The sequence below is a fragment of the Aricia agestis genome, chromosome 11 (genome assembly GCF_905147365.1).
Source record: "Aricia agestis chromosome 11, ilAriAges1.1, whole genome shotgun sequence".
In the NCBI taxonomy this organism is placed as follows: domain Eukaryota; kingdom Metazoa; phylum Arthropoda; class Insecta; order Lepidoptera; family Lycaenidae; genus Aricia; species Aricia agestis.
This window is the reverse complement of record NC_056416.1, coordinates 12,953,033-12,970,046: the sequence shown is the minus strand read 5'-3', so window position 1 is coordinate 12,970,046 and position 17,014 is coordinate 12,953,033. Positions and strand designations below refer to the sequence as shown.

At 35.3% G+C, this 17,014-nt stretch overlaps 1 protein-coding gene and 1 long non-coding RNA gene across 5 annotated transcripts in view; one reads left to right on the top strand and one right to left on the bottom strand.

Moving 5' to 3' along the window:
* Nucleotides 1–17,014, bottom strand: part of LOC121732073 — a 325,970-nt gene that overhangs the window by 129,687 nt on the left and 179,269 nt on the right. For all 4 annotated transcript variants that reach the window (XM_042121855.1, XM_042121854.1, XM_042121856.1 and 1 more), the window contains one exon: nucleotides 13,695–13,831. In XM_042121855.1, coding sequence (XP_041977789.1) covers nucleotides 13,695–13,831 — 137 coding nt within the window. The remainder of the gene's footprint in view (nucleotides 1–13,694; nucleotides 13,832–17,014) is intronic.
* Nucleotides 3,712–6,926, top strand: LOC121732076. The gene is made up of 2 exons (XR_006036320.1): nucleotides 3,712–4,460; nucleotides 6,794–6,926. It is a non-coding gene; the product is annotated as an uncharacterized LOC121732076 (long non-coding RNA).

The following is a 17,014-nucleotide window of genomic DNA, read 5'->3' as shown; positions in this document are numbered from 1 at the left end:
AGAAAACGCGCACGTCGAACGCGCCGTAAAGCAAGCTTGGTTTCAATGTAACCGGTTTTTGACACTGAAAACGGTGTAGCAACTTTTATTACATTTAACTATAAGTCAGTACATAGTTAATTATGTATCTACAACATGACACTCAATAAATACGCAATAATAACAACATTAAATCCAACAACACTATAACGAGTGGTACATAACTATCATCTTAATCTACTACACATTTTACTACATTTATTTCTAATTTAGTTACGACGTTGTTACGACATTATATTTAGTTTTAACGATTTCAGTATCTCCGTGGATGGGGGATGTCTATTTTTAAACCCATTTGTTCACATGCTCCTCATTACTTCTCATAATTGGACCGACTTAATATGTTTTTAGTTCATTTATATTTAAGAGTACTTTTGTAGACGGTATCTCTCCTTGAAAGAGTTTTGTTTACAACTGTAACGGCCGCATTCAGAGATTGTTAATTACAAATTACTTAATTTTAATTTCATGAAGAGGTTCACAGAAAATGTTTGAGTTTATGTCGAAATAATAATTAAAATATTTTAAGAAATTAATAAATCTGTAAGTGCAGCCGAAAGATTATATTTTGCGTCTTATAAGATTCCTTCAGGAAGATTTACATGTCGCATTCTTTCAAAACACCAAACAATAATAATTAAATTATTCTTTTCATTGTTAATGTTTAACGTTCGTTGCCCCAACGCATTCAAAAGGCCAAAAAGACGTTGTTTTTTTTCTTTTCTTTGTCGTTGGTAATAGATCTCTGAAAGCAAGCCGCATCATTGTAACAGGAATGACAGCGCGAACAAAGAGGGCTGAAGTCAAGGGTCGTACTTTCATATTAGCCCTATGTCACTGTTCAGTGTTCATACCGTGAGGCGAGACGCACTTTCAAAGCACACTTTTAAGCGCCTTTGTTTGTTTTAAAGGAGAGGACTCAGTACCGTTAGATCCAAATGTTATGAAGATTGAAACAGGCCAACGAAAAATATGATTTATTTATTCACTACAAGATAATATGACACCCGTTGCGCAAAAATCTCAAAAACTATAACATCTATATACTTACCTACTTGAAATTGACAGGTAAATCTATATATATAAAACTCAAAGGTGACTGACTGACATGGTGATCTATCAACACACAGCCCAAACCACTGGACGAGTCGGGCTGAAATTTGGCATGTAGGTAGATGTTATGACGTAGGCATCCGCTAAGAAAGGATTTTGATCAATTCTACCCCCAAGGGGTCAAAATAGGGGATGAAAGTTTAAATATAATATTACTTGCTAACGCAAGCGAAGCCGCTGGCAAAAGCTCGTTCCTTATAAAATGTAATGTCCTCTAACAGATTTTACGAATATCTTCCCCTAAGGTAAATGGGGATTAAAAACTTGTTTTCGTATCCTTATACAATCGCTAGATCTAGAATCACTGGTTAAAAATACACAGCGTGAAAACTTTTCCACAGTTTTACATTTTATTGCACCATGTGAAATAGTTAAGACCTTTTAAAGTACGTTTGCGTGTGAGAGGCTATTATAAAATAATGGATTACTCGAACGTTTAACAAATACATGGAGCATAAATAAGTCCAGCCATTGCAGTACAACATTTTTCAACGAAAACCTAGAAATAAACGTAATATCTACATTTATGTAACTGGATTTTTCAACTCTATTAAGAGCTCAACTTTTCCGGATACATTTCTGCTAGTCAGGATGATCGTTAAATATTTTTGAGGTATGGTGAAATAAATACAGGCGTTATATACGTTTCAAATGAAAATGAAATGAAAATCTTATATTGAGAAATATGAATGTATATTACTTCTGAATTCTTAGAAATATTCGGTTGTTTTTTCGACACAAAATATTATTTTTCGTTAGACAGAAGTCACGCCTTGCTGCCCCTTTTGTAGTACTTGAACTTACGGTCCGGAGGTTAAATGATAAAATACAAAAATATAGACTACCATCACTTGCAAATGAAAATTAAACGGAAACAGTCCCCTCATCTTTGTCACATCTCTACGAGTTTCGACGTACAAAGCTGGAATGTAGCGTAAATTGTGCCTTATTCCTTTGTAATACGAGCTAGAAACTTTGAAGAGGAGGCATGAAACAAGTTGCAGACACAACTCCTTGTTCTGCCGCTCAACGCTTGAACGTAAATTGTAATTAGTATTTGAGGAAAGTGTTTGTTTAAATTTATATTTCATTTGAATTGTTGATTTGTTTATATTATTGCGTATTGTTATGATGAGAGTTGGGTGCTTATTAAGCCTTTCTATTCTGGTTTTAGCTTTCTCAAGGTGGCACACTGCTTTTCTTTTCTTCACAGTTAAGATGCAGTGCGGTTTCCCTATTTGTCTATTGTTTTTGGTTTAGGAAGTTCGATGCTGCTAATAGTCTGATAGGTCGATAATTACAAGATTTTAGGATAAGGATTATAACAAATACTCAAAACACAGTCACAGACAACAGAATTTAAAACCACACACAACAAAAAATCAGTACAAAATCTAAAGGAAATTCAATTAAGTTTTAACGTTATACTGGTGTAGTTCGTCCTATCTCAACAGAATGGATATTAATGTGTGCATGTCGAATTTACTTAAATTCGAATACAAAAATTCCTGTCTTTTGATATCGTATTGAAAGATTTAGGTTCTGAGAAAGTGAAGTACTATTTGAGTCTCACATGCCACATGTTAACATTGCTGTCAAGAAATTGTGTGAAGTATAATAAACGACTAATAATTCTTAAAACAAGGGTATTCAATGTTACCAAAGCCATAAAACTATAATTTATTATGGGCTGCTTTTAGTTTAAATGGTCAGGTTCACATTTGGCATGGGAACGTTTTTTGTTCACCCTGCAGGTCACAGTTTATTTTACTGTTAAATATTTTACACTTCTCTCCTTTACTCCTTGGAGTATAGACGTGCCTTACCGAATGCGCTTAACCTAAATAAAGCGCAATATAAAAGTGATTTTCTTTTATTTAATCTATCCACGACCTCACAGTCTAAGTCAATAAGACTAACAGGTTATGGTGGCCCAGTCAACGCAGTGATTAAATAAAAGTTAAAATAGTTTTTATTAACTAAAAGTGATTGTGAAATTCGAACTTTAAAAAAAACAACAAAATGGAGAAAAAGAAGACCAAGAGAAATATTCCGATTTTCATCGGAGAAAATTACAACATCTGGAAATTCAGAATCCGAAGCCTTTTAAGTGAACTAGACATAATTCACGTTATTGAGAAGCCAGTTCCGGTCACACCTGACAACAAGTGGAAGAAAGCCGAACAAACAGCTAAAAACATTATCATCGAATACCTGTCTGATGCTTATATCAGTCACGTGGGACAAGAGTCAACGTCGAGGGAAATACTGTCTACACTAGACAACATTTTCGAGAGAAAAAGTACGGCTAAACAGCTCGCAACCAGAAAGAAGTTATTGAATATGAAACTCCAAGGAGACACCACCTTAAATCAACATTTTATGCAGTTTGATATTTTAATATCCGAGCTAGCGACTTCTGGTGCAACTGTGATGAAGGGAGATAAGGTATCTCAACTATTGCTGACTCTTCCGCCTGCCTATGACGGTATTGTCACCGCAATCGAAACACTCTCAGAAGACGATATTACGCTCAACTTCCTGAAGATGCGACTCCTCGACCACGAAATTAAAATAAACAACGAGAAACTAGACACAAGCGGAAAAATTCTTCATGCTCAAATCAAAAAAAAAAAATAATCATCTGCAACACGAAGACTTCCAACGAAGACCAGTTATGAAGAATCCTCGAAGAATAGAATATAAGAAGCCGAAATTCGACAACAACATGATATCTAATAAGAAGAAAGTTGTGATATGCCATTACTGCAAGAAAAAGGGACATTACAAAAATAAATGTCGCTACTATCTACGTGTTATAAAGACCAAACCAAACAATACCGAGACAACAATTAACACTGCTCATACAACAAGTGTTAATACAATTCAATCATCGCCGACTACACCGAGTTTTGTTTTTATGGCAGGAGTCATAATGCAAACAGAATATAAGCAAGATAAAATTATATTCTTATTGGACTCTGGAGCATCCGATCATATCACGAATCGAGAGGATATAGCAAGCTATTTTCGCACACTGACAATACCAATCAAAATATCAGTAGCGAAAAATCATCTCCGCGTCGAAGATTGGATCAATCACTGTTACGAGCAACTTGGGCATCAAAGACGAGATAGAAAACGTGCTGTACAGTCCTGATGTCCCGTGCAACTTGCTGTCCGTTACCAAGATGCAACAAGCCGGATACTCCGTGACCATTGGTGACGATGGGGTAATGGTGTACTGCCACGGTAAGCCCGTGATGTCCGGTAAGACCGTAAACAACCTGTTTACTCTGGAATTCAAGGTACGTATAAACTTGATTAAACGTTCCGGAGTTTTGCAAGCCTGTCTATAATCTTGATCATGAATATCAACGATTAGGTCATAATTATTATAGGCCAATTAAAATGTATGCAGTGTGAAGCATGCTTATTTACGGTAACAAGCCAGACTACCGTTACAGAAATGAAAGAACATTTAATATTTAGTCAGATGTTTGTGGGCTAATGACACCACCTTCTGTAAATAATGACAATGATATCCTGATCTATTTTATTGGTGACTTTACTTTTTATTGCGCAACATATCTTATAAGACACAAATACGATATGCTTGCAATGTTTAATTAAAGATTTTAAGATTTTGTCGAAAAAGAGGTGAAGCTAGATAAAACATAAAATAGTTAATTTTTTATTGCGTTAATAGTTATAGTCCAAATGGTCCAACAAAATGTGCTAAAGGGTATGAAAGTAATTATCTCGCAATACCACGAACTCCACAGTTAAATGGCATATCTGAAAGAATGGTACTTTTCTGTAATGGAACTATTACAGAAATGGCGCGAACAATGACATCTGGTGCTTAATAAAAAAAAAAATGTGTTTTGAGACGATGCTGAGTTAACTGCAACGTATCTTATAAATATGACACCAATAAAGTCATTGAAGGTAAATAAAACACCTTATGAAATGTGGCACAATAAGAAACCCCAAATTAAATACCTAAAAGTGTTTGGTTCAACTGTATATGTGCATGTCAAACCGGTAGAAACAAATTCGATGAAAAATCATCTAAAGCCATTATTGGGGTATGAACCAAATGGGTATATTATAGAGTTTATGATGTGGAAAATTAAAAGGACTTGGTAATAAGCGATGTGACCCTAAATGAGGAAAGCTTTCTTAAGTCGATTTTAAATTTAATCCAATAAATGTACACTCAGGTAAAGAAATGTCAAATCCTAGTTCGTCAAGTGCCCCTTACAAATTACAATGAACAAAACAATAGAAACAATTATTGTAATTTTGTAAACAGTGCTATACAAGTCAAAGTAGCCACTTAATTTTTTTTTATGGTACCTACCAAACTAAAATAGAAATAGTGAACATATTAATAATAAATTAATACTTTTCTTCGGAACAACAACAATATCACACTGAGGCTAAGTTTGTACTAATATGCATTCTGTGGCTAAATGAACAGAGTAAAATAATAATAATTATATTATTATAATTTATAAGTAATAAAAATATATTTTTTATAAAATATGTTCATGGCAGTTCCCGAGAGAGGACTGAGTATTGAGTATGTAAAATAAAGTCTGTAAACTCAATTTAGCACTAAATGGCTTAAAACAAGCCGCTAGATGCTGTTTCGAAAATATTCGAATAATGTATGGGAGACGACAATTATGTGTACTGTATTATTAAATAAGGGACAGATATCCCACAATATAAATTTAATTTTAAATGTTGACGATGTAGTTATTTGCACTGCAAATAAAAGTGCAATGAATAAGTTTGAACAATATTGGATTAATAAAATTTTCGATGGTTGACATGAAAGAAATAAGACTTTTCTGAGGTATCAGGATAACTAGGACCAGAGTACATAATAATATAATATAATGGCAAAATTAAACAAGTTTAATATGATGGATTTTAATCCATACTTGCTACTTTTAGAAATGAAAGTTAACTTCGAAGCATTGGAATCTGATGAGATAATTATTATTATGTAATGCATCATGTCGAAGTGTTGGTTGCTTTATGTACTTAATGGTATGTACTTGAATATATTTGGATTTTGGACCTTAGACACATGGACAAGAAATAACATTAAAACAATTGACTTGTTTCAAAAGAGTATTTGCTTAGATATTTAGAAAGTACATCAAATCTGAAATTAATAATATACAGATAAACTAATTGATAATTTATTTACGGGATATTATGTCAATTCAAATTAGGGAGGAAGTGATAACTCAGTTAGAAAAACTACAACAGTTTTTTTTTATTATTTATGTTGTATGTATGAATGTACAATAAGTATGTTGTATGTATGTGAACTCTAAGAGGCAAGTTTCAGAAGCAGCCTCGTCGACAGAAGCCGAATATATTATGGTTCTGTATGAAGCCGTTAAAGAGGCTTTGTGGTTAAGGACTTCAGCTACTAGCATAATATTGAAATTATAGACCCTTTATTAATATAGAGGTACGAAGAGATAATAATGGATGTATTATTTTGCAAAATATAATCCATTGAGTCACAAGAGTTCCAAACATATAGATGTTAAATATCACTTCTACCGAGAATAATGTGTGAATAAGATAATAACTTTGAAATATATTTCAACAGATAACCAGATCGTGGACATGCTGACCGAGCCGCTGCCAGCAGCCAGGTTCCGCGACCTGCGGGACACGAATGTGGAAGAATAATGTTTTATAATGTTTCAATAAATACTAATAGTAATTAATTATTTAATGATCTGGTGAGGTTTTACTGGGGTTTCCCTCATCCTAGCAATGAATGTTGGATCATTTTGTATCTCCCCGGATTTCAAGGTTAAAGTGTACGGAAGGTTTCGTCAATTAGGTATTACTAAATGTAATTTTAAATTGTACTTAATTTAAATAATTTTTAATGTTTTGAGATTTATGCAATTTTATTTTAGGTTTATATTACTTTTGAATTTAATTCAAAAGACATTAATTTTTGAGGGGGCGTGTCGAATTTACTTAAATTCGAATACAAAAATTCCTGTCTTTTGATATCGTATTGAAAGATTTAGGTTCTGAGAAAGTGAAGTACTATTTGAGTCTCACATGCCACATGTTAACATTGCTGTCAAGAAATTGTGTGAAGTATAATAAACGACTAATAATTCTTAAAACAAGGGTATTCAATGTTACCAAAGCCATAAAACTATAATTTATTATGGGCTGCTTTTAGTTTAAATGGTCAGGTTCACATTTGGCATGGGAACGTTTTTTGTTCACCCTGCAGGTCACAGTTTATTTTACTGTTAAATATTTTACACTTCTCTCCTTTACTCCTTGGAGTATAGACGTGCCTTACCGAATGCGCTTAACCTAAATAAAGCGCAATATAAAAGTGATTTTCTTTTATTTAATCTATCCACGACCTCACAGTCTAACGGCCATTCCCAATATTTGATCTATCTCTGGTTTTGCCCTACTAGAGATAGGAATAGCTCACAATTGACATTAGAGACATATATTTTATGTCAATTGTGAGCTATTTCTATCTCTAGTAGGGCAAAACCAGAGATAGATCAAATATTGGGAATGGCCGTAAGTCAATAAGACTAACAGTGCACATGTCGGTAACTCGGTAATATCCTGCATTAACGATAAGTGCATCAGAGTAACGTTATAAATCATATGCGCCGTATTATTAACCTCTAAGTATACTGTGTATGTCTACTATATTATTTTCTTGACTTCTTGTAAGGGTGATTTTCCGAGCCGCAGGCGACCGCGACCGACAAATATTCAAATAAAGTGCCAACTTACGACCTAGGCTATAGGTTTCATTTCGTTTTCGCTCTAGGATACTACAAAGCAGGCCGACATGGGTCGCTAGAAAATGAAACCTAGCCTAGGTCATAAAGTGGAAGTTTATGGAATTTTTGTCGATGGCGGTCGCTTGTCGCCTTGATCGGAGCGGTACCTTTAGTATAATTATGTATAACCGTGTGTCTAATTTGCTTGACTTTTTTGCAAACTCCGTTTAGTAGTTTTATGAAAGTTATAATAGTATCTTAGCTTGTCTTAATTGTATGTCAAAGAGAAAAAGTTTCTCTCTATTTAAAACAAGTTTTAACAAGACGAACATTTAATTGCCATTAATTTTTCCTTGCAATTTCCAACTGTCCAAGACAATTTACCTCCTCCTTTTTTCGGAAAACACAAAGCAAATTGAAATGTACTTAAATACTTAAAAGCATGATGGCTTAGTTTAGAATTACGGAAATAATTTTGGACCGTAATATAAAAACAGAGGGCCCGACTTAGTGTCGGCTTACAAATAAAACAGACAATTAAAGAGGGGCACAACAATTTGTAGGCGTATCGGATGGCTGATGTCTCCATTTTGAGACGTCAGAAATGGTCCTTAGAGTTAATTAGTGTAAGTGTGTGTAAACGCCCCCATACATGTGAGGCGTTTTTAAATTTCAATATTTGTATTGAAATTTGGCCGGCCGATTCTTTGGACCGAACTGATTGCAGGCTGATCTGGCTTATTTATGTACAATGTACATTACTATCAGAGTTGATTAATTATGGGCAGATGGCCCATAATTAATCCACTCTGACTTTTAGAGTTTAGACGTGGGAGAGGCATGCTTCGGCACGAATGAGCCGGCTCGACCGGAGAAATACCACGTTTTCACAGAAAACCAGCGTGAAACAGCGCTTGCGCTGTGTTTCATCTAGTGAGTGAGTTTACCGGAGGCTCAATCCCCTACCCTTTTCCCTTCCCTACCCTTCCCTTCCTTACCCTCCCCTATTACCCTATTCCCTCTTAAAGGTGACCCGTTTGCTCGTTTGCCCCCTTATTTCATAAAAAAGGCGTTTTCAATACAAAGGCCGATCCCTTGGACCGAACTGATTGCAGGCTGATCTGGCTTACTTATGTACTGTCAGAGAAGTTGATTCTTAGGCAGATGGCGGACCAACGTAATTTGGTTACATTATAATATTTTCGAGTATGTTATTCCGTTCCGATGACAAAACGCAATGCGATCGTACTGAAGCAATGTGGTTTTACTTTACGAGGATCCAGTCCTCTAGCGCAAGTGTTAGGTAAAAGGAGGTACGATCTTAAAAGTAGCAGAAAGAGAACATCATATTGATACATAAAGGTTTTTTAATGGACGCATATGGCTTTTTACACCTTAAGAATATTTTAATGAAATCCCTCCGCATATTAATAAACAGATATACAGTACTTTACATTGTAAAAAGTAAATCAAAATATGTCTGGCAATTCCTTTGAAATATTACATTTTGTGTCAGTTTCGGATTCTCCTTTGTTCTGGAGTTCGGCATCGAGTAATGATTTTCCATACCTCCAAGTATTAAATTCCATAGGAGGGGCGAAAGGGAGGTGTCAGGTGTCCTATTATTTCCAGACATCGTAAACAAGTAGTTTACATACGTCTTGTTAAATGTTATGATTGAAATAAAAAATGTTTCATACAAGATTATGATCACAAAACGCAATGCTTTGGCATATATTTTACAAATGTACATGTACCTGTAAGTAAAACTACCTATAAAATTATTATAAATCAAAAGTTATGTTTTAAGTTTCGTTCCCATTTAGATTTGCTTAGAATTCCTGTTCCTAGTAATTCTAGCCACAGATTGAAACTAGACGATATATATTCCCCTATATTGTTTATTTACAAATTTTACGACGAGGGGGAAGATTCAAAAATAGACTGGGATTAGGTCGGGCTTCTATATTGAAGTTCATGGCTAAGGCATTTCCATTAATGCATCATGTGTTATGGATATTAGGCTTATTACCATCTAGAATTTAAATATTACATATAATCGTCTACATTTAAGTATTCGTGGTATGCTATCATACCTAAATATCTGTACAAACAAAAATAAATTTCAATTTTGTTACTCTTATTGAAACTCGAAAACGACGGAACCGATTTGGATTATTTAAGTCTTAAAATATTTGTAGAAGTCTAGGGAAGGTTTATATTAGGAGCGGAGAGATATAAAGTTTACCGGATTATCTAGTGGATATTTGGTTAGTAATACATAGATACCAACCCTCAAAATTCCGACGGTCAAATCGAATCCGAAACAGAGTTTCACAAGCAATTTCGAATTTCAGGTACTGTGACATACACGTGACATATCATTCATACGGCACCGGGGGACCGTCAATTGAACCATGAAAGGGTTTAATGTCACTCCAGGGCTGGGAACTGCCAGCTGCTCCTCCTCCGGACAAAGAAAAACAAATTCAATCCGTCAAAATAGTCCCCCGGCAGTAAAGCGATTATTGCGGTCTAAAAAGTACTAATACTGGCAGTGTTGTCTCGTAGGAGTGATAGACTGTTAGTTAGAAGAAAAAAAAGAAGTTTGTACGTATAAAGCTATTGTAGTTTCCAGTTCGTGACCATCAGAAAAATTGGTTCATAATGGAACTATGCTATTCGGTAGGGTTACGTCAAGTCAATGTTAGCCAAGATCTGTCGGTTTTGTTTGATATAACTTGACGATATTACATAGGTCCATCATCTGTTAAAAAATAAATTCCTCTGATAGTACCTACCTAGTTATAAAGCTATTAATATAAATAGTTTCGAATATAATGTACAAAAAGTCCCTTGTTATACAAGTTCTGTTATTGGCTTATACATCAAAAGGAATATTCGTGACAAAGGAGCATCGACGATCCAATTTACTCCAAGAATAGTTTCGGCATTATCTCGTTATTCATATTCGTAATCAGGCGATCGTATTGCGCCTTCGGAACGGAAAAATATTCATGGGATTCCGATCAATTACTTAATAGATGTTCAAATAGGCGAAAAAATTCAATTTCCTGCCATGGACCCGGCACATTGGGTCAAATCTATAACGGTCCGGGGCCCGTAAATCCCCGAAGTTCGAATTTCGAAAAGTTACGGCCCATCGGCCAATCGGAGGCGCTTATCGCCATCCAATGACACCGGCCCGATTACCGCCGCCGTAAATTCGAAAATCGAACTCAACTTTGTTAATTGCCGTAACGAACTGTTGCCGATTGTGATAGCGAAATTCACTGGAGCCAATTAAAAGTTCATTTTACCTTGTAATTATTAGCCGAATTTACATCTGTATTTGGAGACTAGCTTACCACATTGGGTCTAGACTAAATAATTACCTAGAAACTGCATTGCCAGAAATCGTTGCAGCGTTAGCGAATATAGTCGAAATATTTTCATGCCTGCAATTTCACCCCTTCGCAACCAATTAATTTTTGTAATAAGCTTAGCGGCGTTTTAAAATAAAAAGTTAATTTCCAATAGCGATTGCCGTCGCACTAAACCAGCTGTAATTGCTGGCTTCGATTCTATTTTATGACGTCATTAAATTAAGCTCAGCAATAAACCTTCGATTATCGAGCACACGTATAGATAGTATCTACACATTCACAAGAGTTAACCGTGACTTCATGATTCACGATGTGTGCGTGAGACAACTTAATAACGAATTAAAATTATCGGTTTCGATGTCACAGTTATATTAGAAACAGAATTGAAGACATTAATGTGTGTATGAAGTGGTTAACTAACATTTTGCAACAAAAGAGTAATTCCTCTTTTTTACCCTATAATTCTCATCTATCCAATGATATTCTACATATAGTTTGAGTTTTTCATATAATATCATTGCATCTAGCTGTTCATAGAGTCCACAATTTTTGATTTCCAACATTTTGTCCCAGTCCTAAAGCTTCAATTTATGAAAAAAAAAACGACAGTCAATGTCTTTTGTCTCCAATTCTAAAAAATAGAAGATAGTAAGTATATTCCTATTTCCTCTTTCGAAAAGTACCTAAGTACACAATTTTATCAGATTTACAATTAAGTAAGTATTTAATTTTTCTCCATTTATTTATGGTCGCTTAGAACGACAAGGTTATCAGCGGTCACAAGAACAATTGCAATAATTTAAATCATAGTATAAATATTGCAAAATTTTAGGAATCCTAGAACATTAAAACACATATTATCAGGATCACTTATTAATAATAGAAGATGTCTATCACTGTTAAGGTTAAACATTTGTCTTTCAGAATTATAACTAGTACATTTAAATGAAACATGTTTGACGGAGAAGGGTGAGCTACATCTAAGACAAGTCTTAGGAGTGCCTTTCGTGATATAATGGACATGAGATGCGTTGGTATGGCCTATTCTCAGACGCGTTAATACATATTGGTCTTTTCTGTTTTAGTTTCGATTTTAAAAACATCTCGTCTAAAATAATGCAATTTAGAGGTTTCGTTATGCTCTATTATGTGTGATCAATATCAATTGCTTACTTCATTTTATTGCACCTTCTGCTACACAAAAACTTGTGTCCCTGAATTTCATCATGCGAAGGCACAATAGTCATCGAATTAGGGATGTCCTCATTTCTGTCACAATGACCATTTGTAGTGACGATTCCCAACACAAAGTATTACCTCGCACGACTGAACTTCACCCTCTGTCCGTCACAAAAGAAAAGGACGAATGCAACTCAATTCAGGAAAGTGAATGAGGACTTTCTCCTAAATTTTTACGGCGGCGTGTCAGAGATTAGAGTTCGTAAAGTATTTCTGAGTTTTAAATAGATGTCAAAAGTACCTAAAATGCGTTCTTAATTATCTATGAAGTGCTTAGTTGCTATAAAAGTTATTGTGTTTCATGAGCGGCGTAAGAATTGATGCATTTCAATTCATTTAATGATACCAAATCTGTGTTGATATTTACATATTATGTTAGATCTGAACAAGCTTTGGGTGTTCAAGATTGTTCAGTATATTCATGTTCACAAATAGATTGAACAAAATTGGGACCTCTTTCAGCCTAAGATGATTACAGCTTCATGTTATGTTTCCATTGTAGTTATAAGTTATACATTTCACTCGGTACGACGGTCGACGGCACTTTTGATTTTGTCGTTTAATAATGAAGTACCTGGATGACCGAGCTTTGCTCGGTATAGCTAACACTCATTGACTTCGTGTTACTTAATAACGCCATCTGCTGGTCGTTAAAACAATTAGTTGCTAACAAAATAGTATTTTATTCGCCAATAGATGTCAGGAAGAGTCATATTTTTCAGTTTATCGATTATCGATAAAACACGAATAAAAAGACATTTTCTGAAAATGATTCCTAGCTAGATCGATTTATCGCCCTCGCTATATACTAAATTTAATGAAAATCGTTGGAGCCGATTCCGAGATTTATATATATTATTTTATATTATATTATTTCATATACCTACCACATGTACCAGGGACTTAGGACTATGAGAATAGTATCAAAACACGCGGGAGCGTGACCAGTGGCCACTCAAGATTGATTGAAGACACCAGTCAAGATTGAGCTCATACAACTGGCAGGCCGGGAGGAGTACATACTACATACAGTATCTAGCACGCGAGAGTGTGACCAGTCAAGTTGGAGTTCAATGAACTAGCAGGTTCATGGAATCTGGCTTACCTGGCAATCTCCCGTTGCGCAGCATGCAGCTTGCCGGCCAGACGCGCGGCGTCGGTCTCGGCGGCGCGGGCCCGAGCCTCCCAGTCGCCGCGCGCGCGCCGCTCCCGCTCCGCATCGTTGCGCGCCGCACCCTCGCGCTGCAAGAAAGAGGAGAGATAGAGTTGGTGATAGTGATGATGATGATGATGATGATGATGACGTCAATGATGATTAAAATATGTGTCTCTAAAATCATGGACTTATCTACATATTCAATTTGACATCAATAGAACCAGAGATAGAAATAAGAGACAGTTATGGTGGTGACGATGATGATGATGAGTAAAATTTAATGTGTCTCTCTAATCATGGAGTTATTTACGTATTCAATTTGATATCAATAGAACTTCAGGGAGACTAAGAGCAATACGACTAGACAGCATTGTCTTTAATAGCTAGAATTACAAAAATATTCTTAACTATGATGTCGACGATAATAGGGGATGAGCAAAATTAAACGCGTCTCTCCAATCATGGAGTTATTTACGTATTCAATTTGACATCAATAGAACTTCAGGGGAACTAAGAGCAAACATATACGACTAGACATCATTGTCTTTAGTAGCTAGAATTGCAAAAATATTATATTCTTAAGAACAAAGACAGTAACTTCAGAATCTATTAAATTTTTTACATTTTTGCACAAAAGCTCATCTTCAAAGGTGAAATTCGTTACCGTGTGTCGTTTTTACATTAATATTTAATAGCTTATCACAGGCCCTGCCTGCGTCTGACGGCCTCTGATACTTTATCGTCACGATAAAAATCCAATTTCGCCGCCGTCCGCCATTCCTGACGCCGAACGACGTTACAGCTCTTTGAACAGATTTCACTTGTTTTTTGATCCGTCGATAATATTGTACGAATGTCTGGCGCCATTTTAGTACCTCACGGAGTATACGATTGAGTATTGAGTATTCGTTATAACTTAAGCCTTAATTAGAGTTAATTTCAATTAAAGCCATTGTACACTAAAATCTAAATATTTCAAAGTTTTTACTAGTTCTTGCTAGTAACAAAAAATATTTCAGATCACAAAATGATTTTAAGTTGATTATTTTTCCGACCCAAATATCGACCAATAGAATTGCACCATTCGACGTCACGTGGTACAACCTACATGGTATTATACTGATAATTTTTTGAAAATTTTCTCTGGTAGTTGCTATATATAAAAAACAAATTCTAATTCTATTGGCCGACATTTGGGACGGAAAAATAATCCCCCGAATACCACACGAGCTTCAAAATTATCTGGCATTTCCCTCAAGGTTCCCTGCAAACAAATAAAGTCGTCAAGTTTTTCAGGAAAAATCACTCGCGCTTCGCGCTCGTGATTTTTTAACCTGAAAAACTTGACTCCTTCATTTGTTTGCAACGAACCTATCGGGAAATACCCGATAATTTTGAAGCTCTTGTGGTATTATAAGTGACAATTCTTCAATTCTACATCCTCTGTTACTTTCGTAGCATTACTCTTACCAAAAGCAAAAGTGAATCATATTATTACAGTCCTAATATCATAAACTATGAACACTCGCTCATTATCAGGATCACTACCCGCAATTAATGGGCCAAACAAACATTAGCGTTCGCCATTACCGCTATCAGCGTTACCTGCGTTTGGGCGGGATTTTATCTCGCGGTTGCTCCATGTTATTGGTGTAAGAAATTTTGGATTAAATATGCCGAATATATATCTTTCTTTCAGCAATATGTATATGCTTTTTTATGGGCAATTCATTCATTGGCACGATAAATGCAGACAATTAATCTAACATAAGTTTATTTGTTAATAGTAGCCAAAGAAGGATTACAATATAATATAAGTTAGAAGGATTATAATAATATTATAATCCTTCTAACTTATATTATATTATAATAATTTTTGTTATGACATAAATTTCCACATTGTGAAAACGTGGGAGAGCCATGCTTCGGCACGAATGGGCCGGCTCGACCGGAGAAATACCACGTTCTCACAGAAAACCGGCGTGAAACAGCGCTTGCGCTGTGTTTCGCCGAGTGAGTGAGTTTACCGGAGGCCCAATCCCCTAACCTATTCCCTTCCCCTCCCTACCTTCCCCTGTTCCCTTCCCTTCCCTCCCCTATTACCCCATTTCCCTCTTAAAAGGCCGGCAACGCACTTGCAGCTCTTCTTATGCTGCGAGTGTCCATGGGCGATGGATGTTGCTTTCCATCAGGTGACCCGTTTGCTCGTTTGCCCCCTTATTTCATTAAAAAAAAAAAAAAAAAAACCCCGTCTTATTTTGTTATCATTGACTATGCAAATAAAATTCTTAATTCGAAACTTTTAAGAATAATCGACTCATCTGTAAAATTAATCTCTTTTAAGTAGTAAGGTATCCAGGATTAGGAAAAATTGGGGAAAAAATAGTTAAGTCCATAACTAGCTCATAAGCAGATTAATTCATTACGCTAGCGCCTGAAAATTGACCACCATCTTAGGTTTGTAACTTAAAGTTTGATGAAGTTTTAATTGAAAATTAGTCTGGCCGTATCTTGGCGGTTCATTCGGTCCCGGCGGATCGGAAGGCGGAACTTAGTCCAGTAATGAAGAAAAATAAGGCCCAGACACACAACTTTGGGAAGGATTATAGGATAAAGAAATATTAAGCCGTGCGTTGGTATTTTTTAATGCTTTAAGGAAAGGCTTAATTCACAAGATGTAGAGACATGAAGTAAACAATTTATAATAAAAAAAAATTCATGTTCAATTTAGTTGTGGAACAAAGTGTTATAGCTTGATTAAATTTTTTTGCAAAAAGAGGGCGACTAACCCCAAAAATCAAACATCGTCCTTCTCTCTTCACACTCACGCCCGTTTTTCATATGCCAGGTGAAAAAGAACGACGCGGATTCATCGCCAAATTAGTTTTTTCTCAATAACTCGATAAATATACAACATTTTAAAAATCTGCTAGGTCGATCTCTCAATGATAGAATTTTATACAATGTGTTAAAATATTAACTTAGTTCAATGCACGGTTATGGCAATAAATGAAAAATTCGTGAAAATTAGATGCATCTTTGTGATTTTTTCTATCGAGAAAATTTTAAGATATCGTGTTTTTGCTCAGATCGAATTCTCGGAAATATAATGTAGTATCTAATTTTAGAAAATGAAACAATTCGGGGCTTATTTTCAAGTATAAAAATGAATTCTAAAATTGACACTTTAGGGTTAGTCGCCCCCTTAAGTACAAAGAAGTATAATTATTTGTTAGGAACTCAGAACATATTACAACCGTTTCTTACGT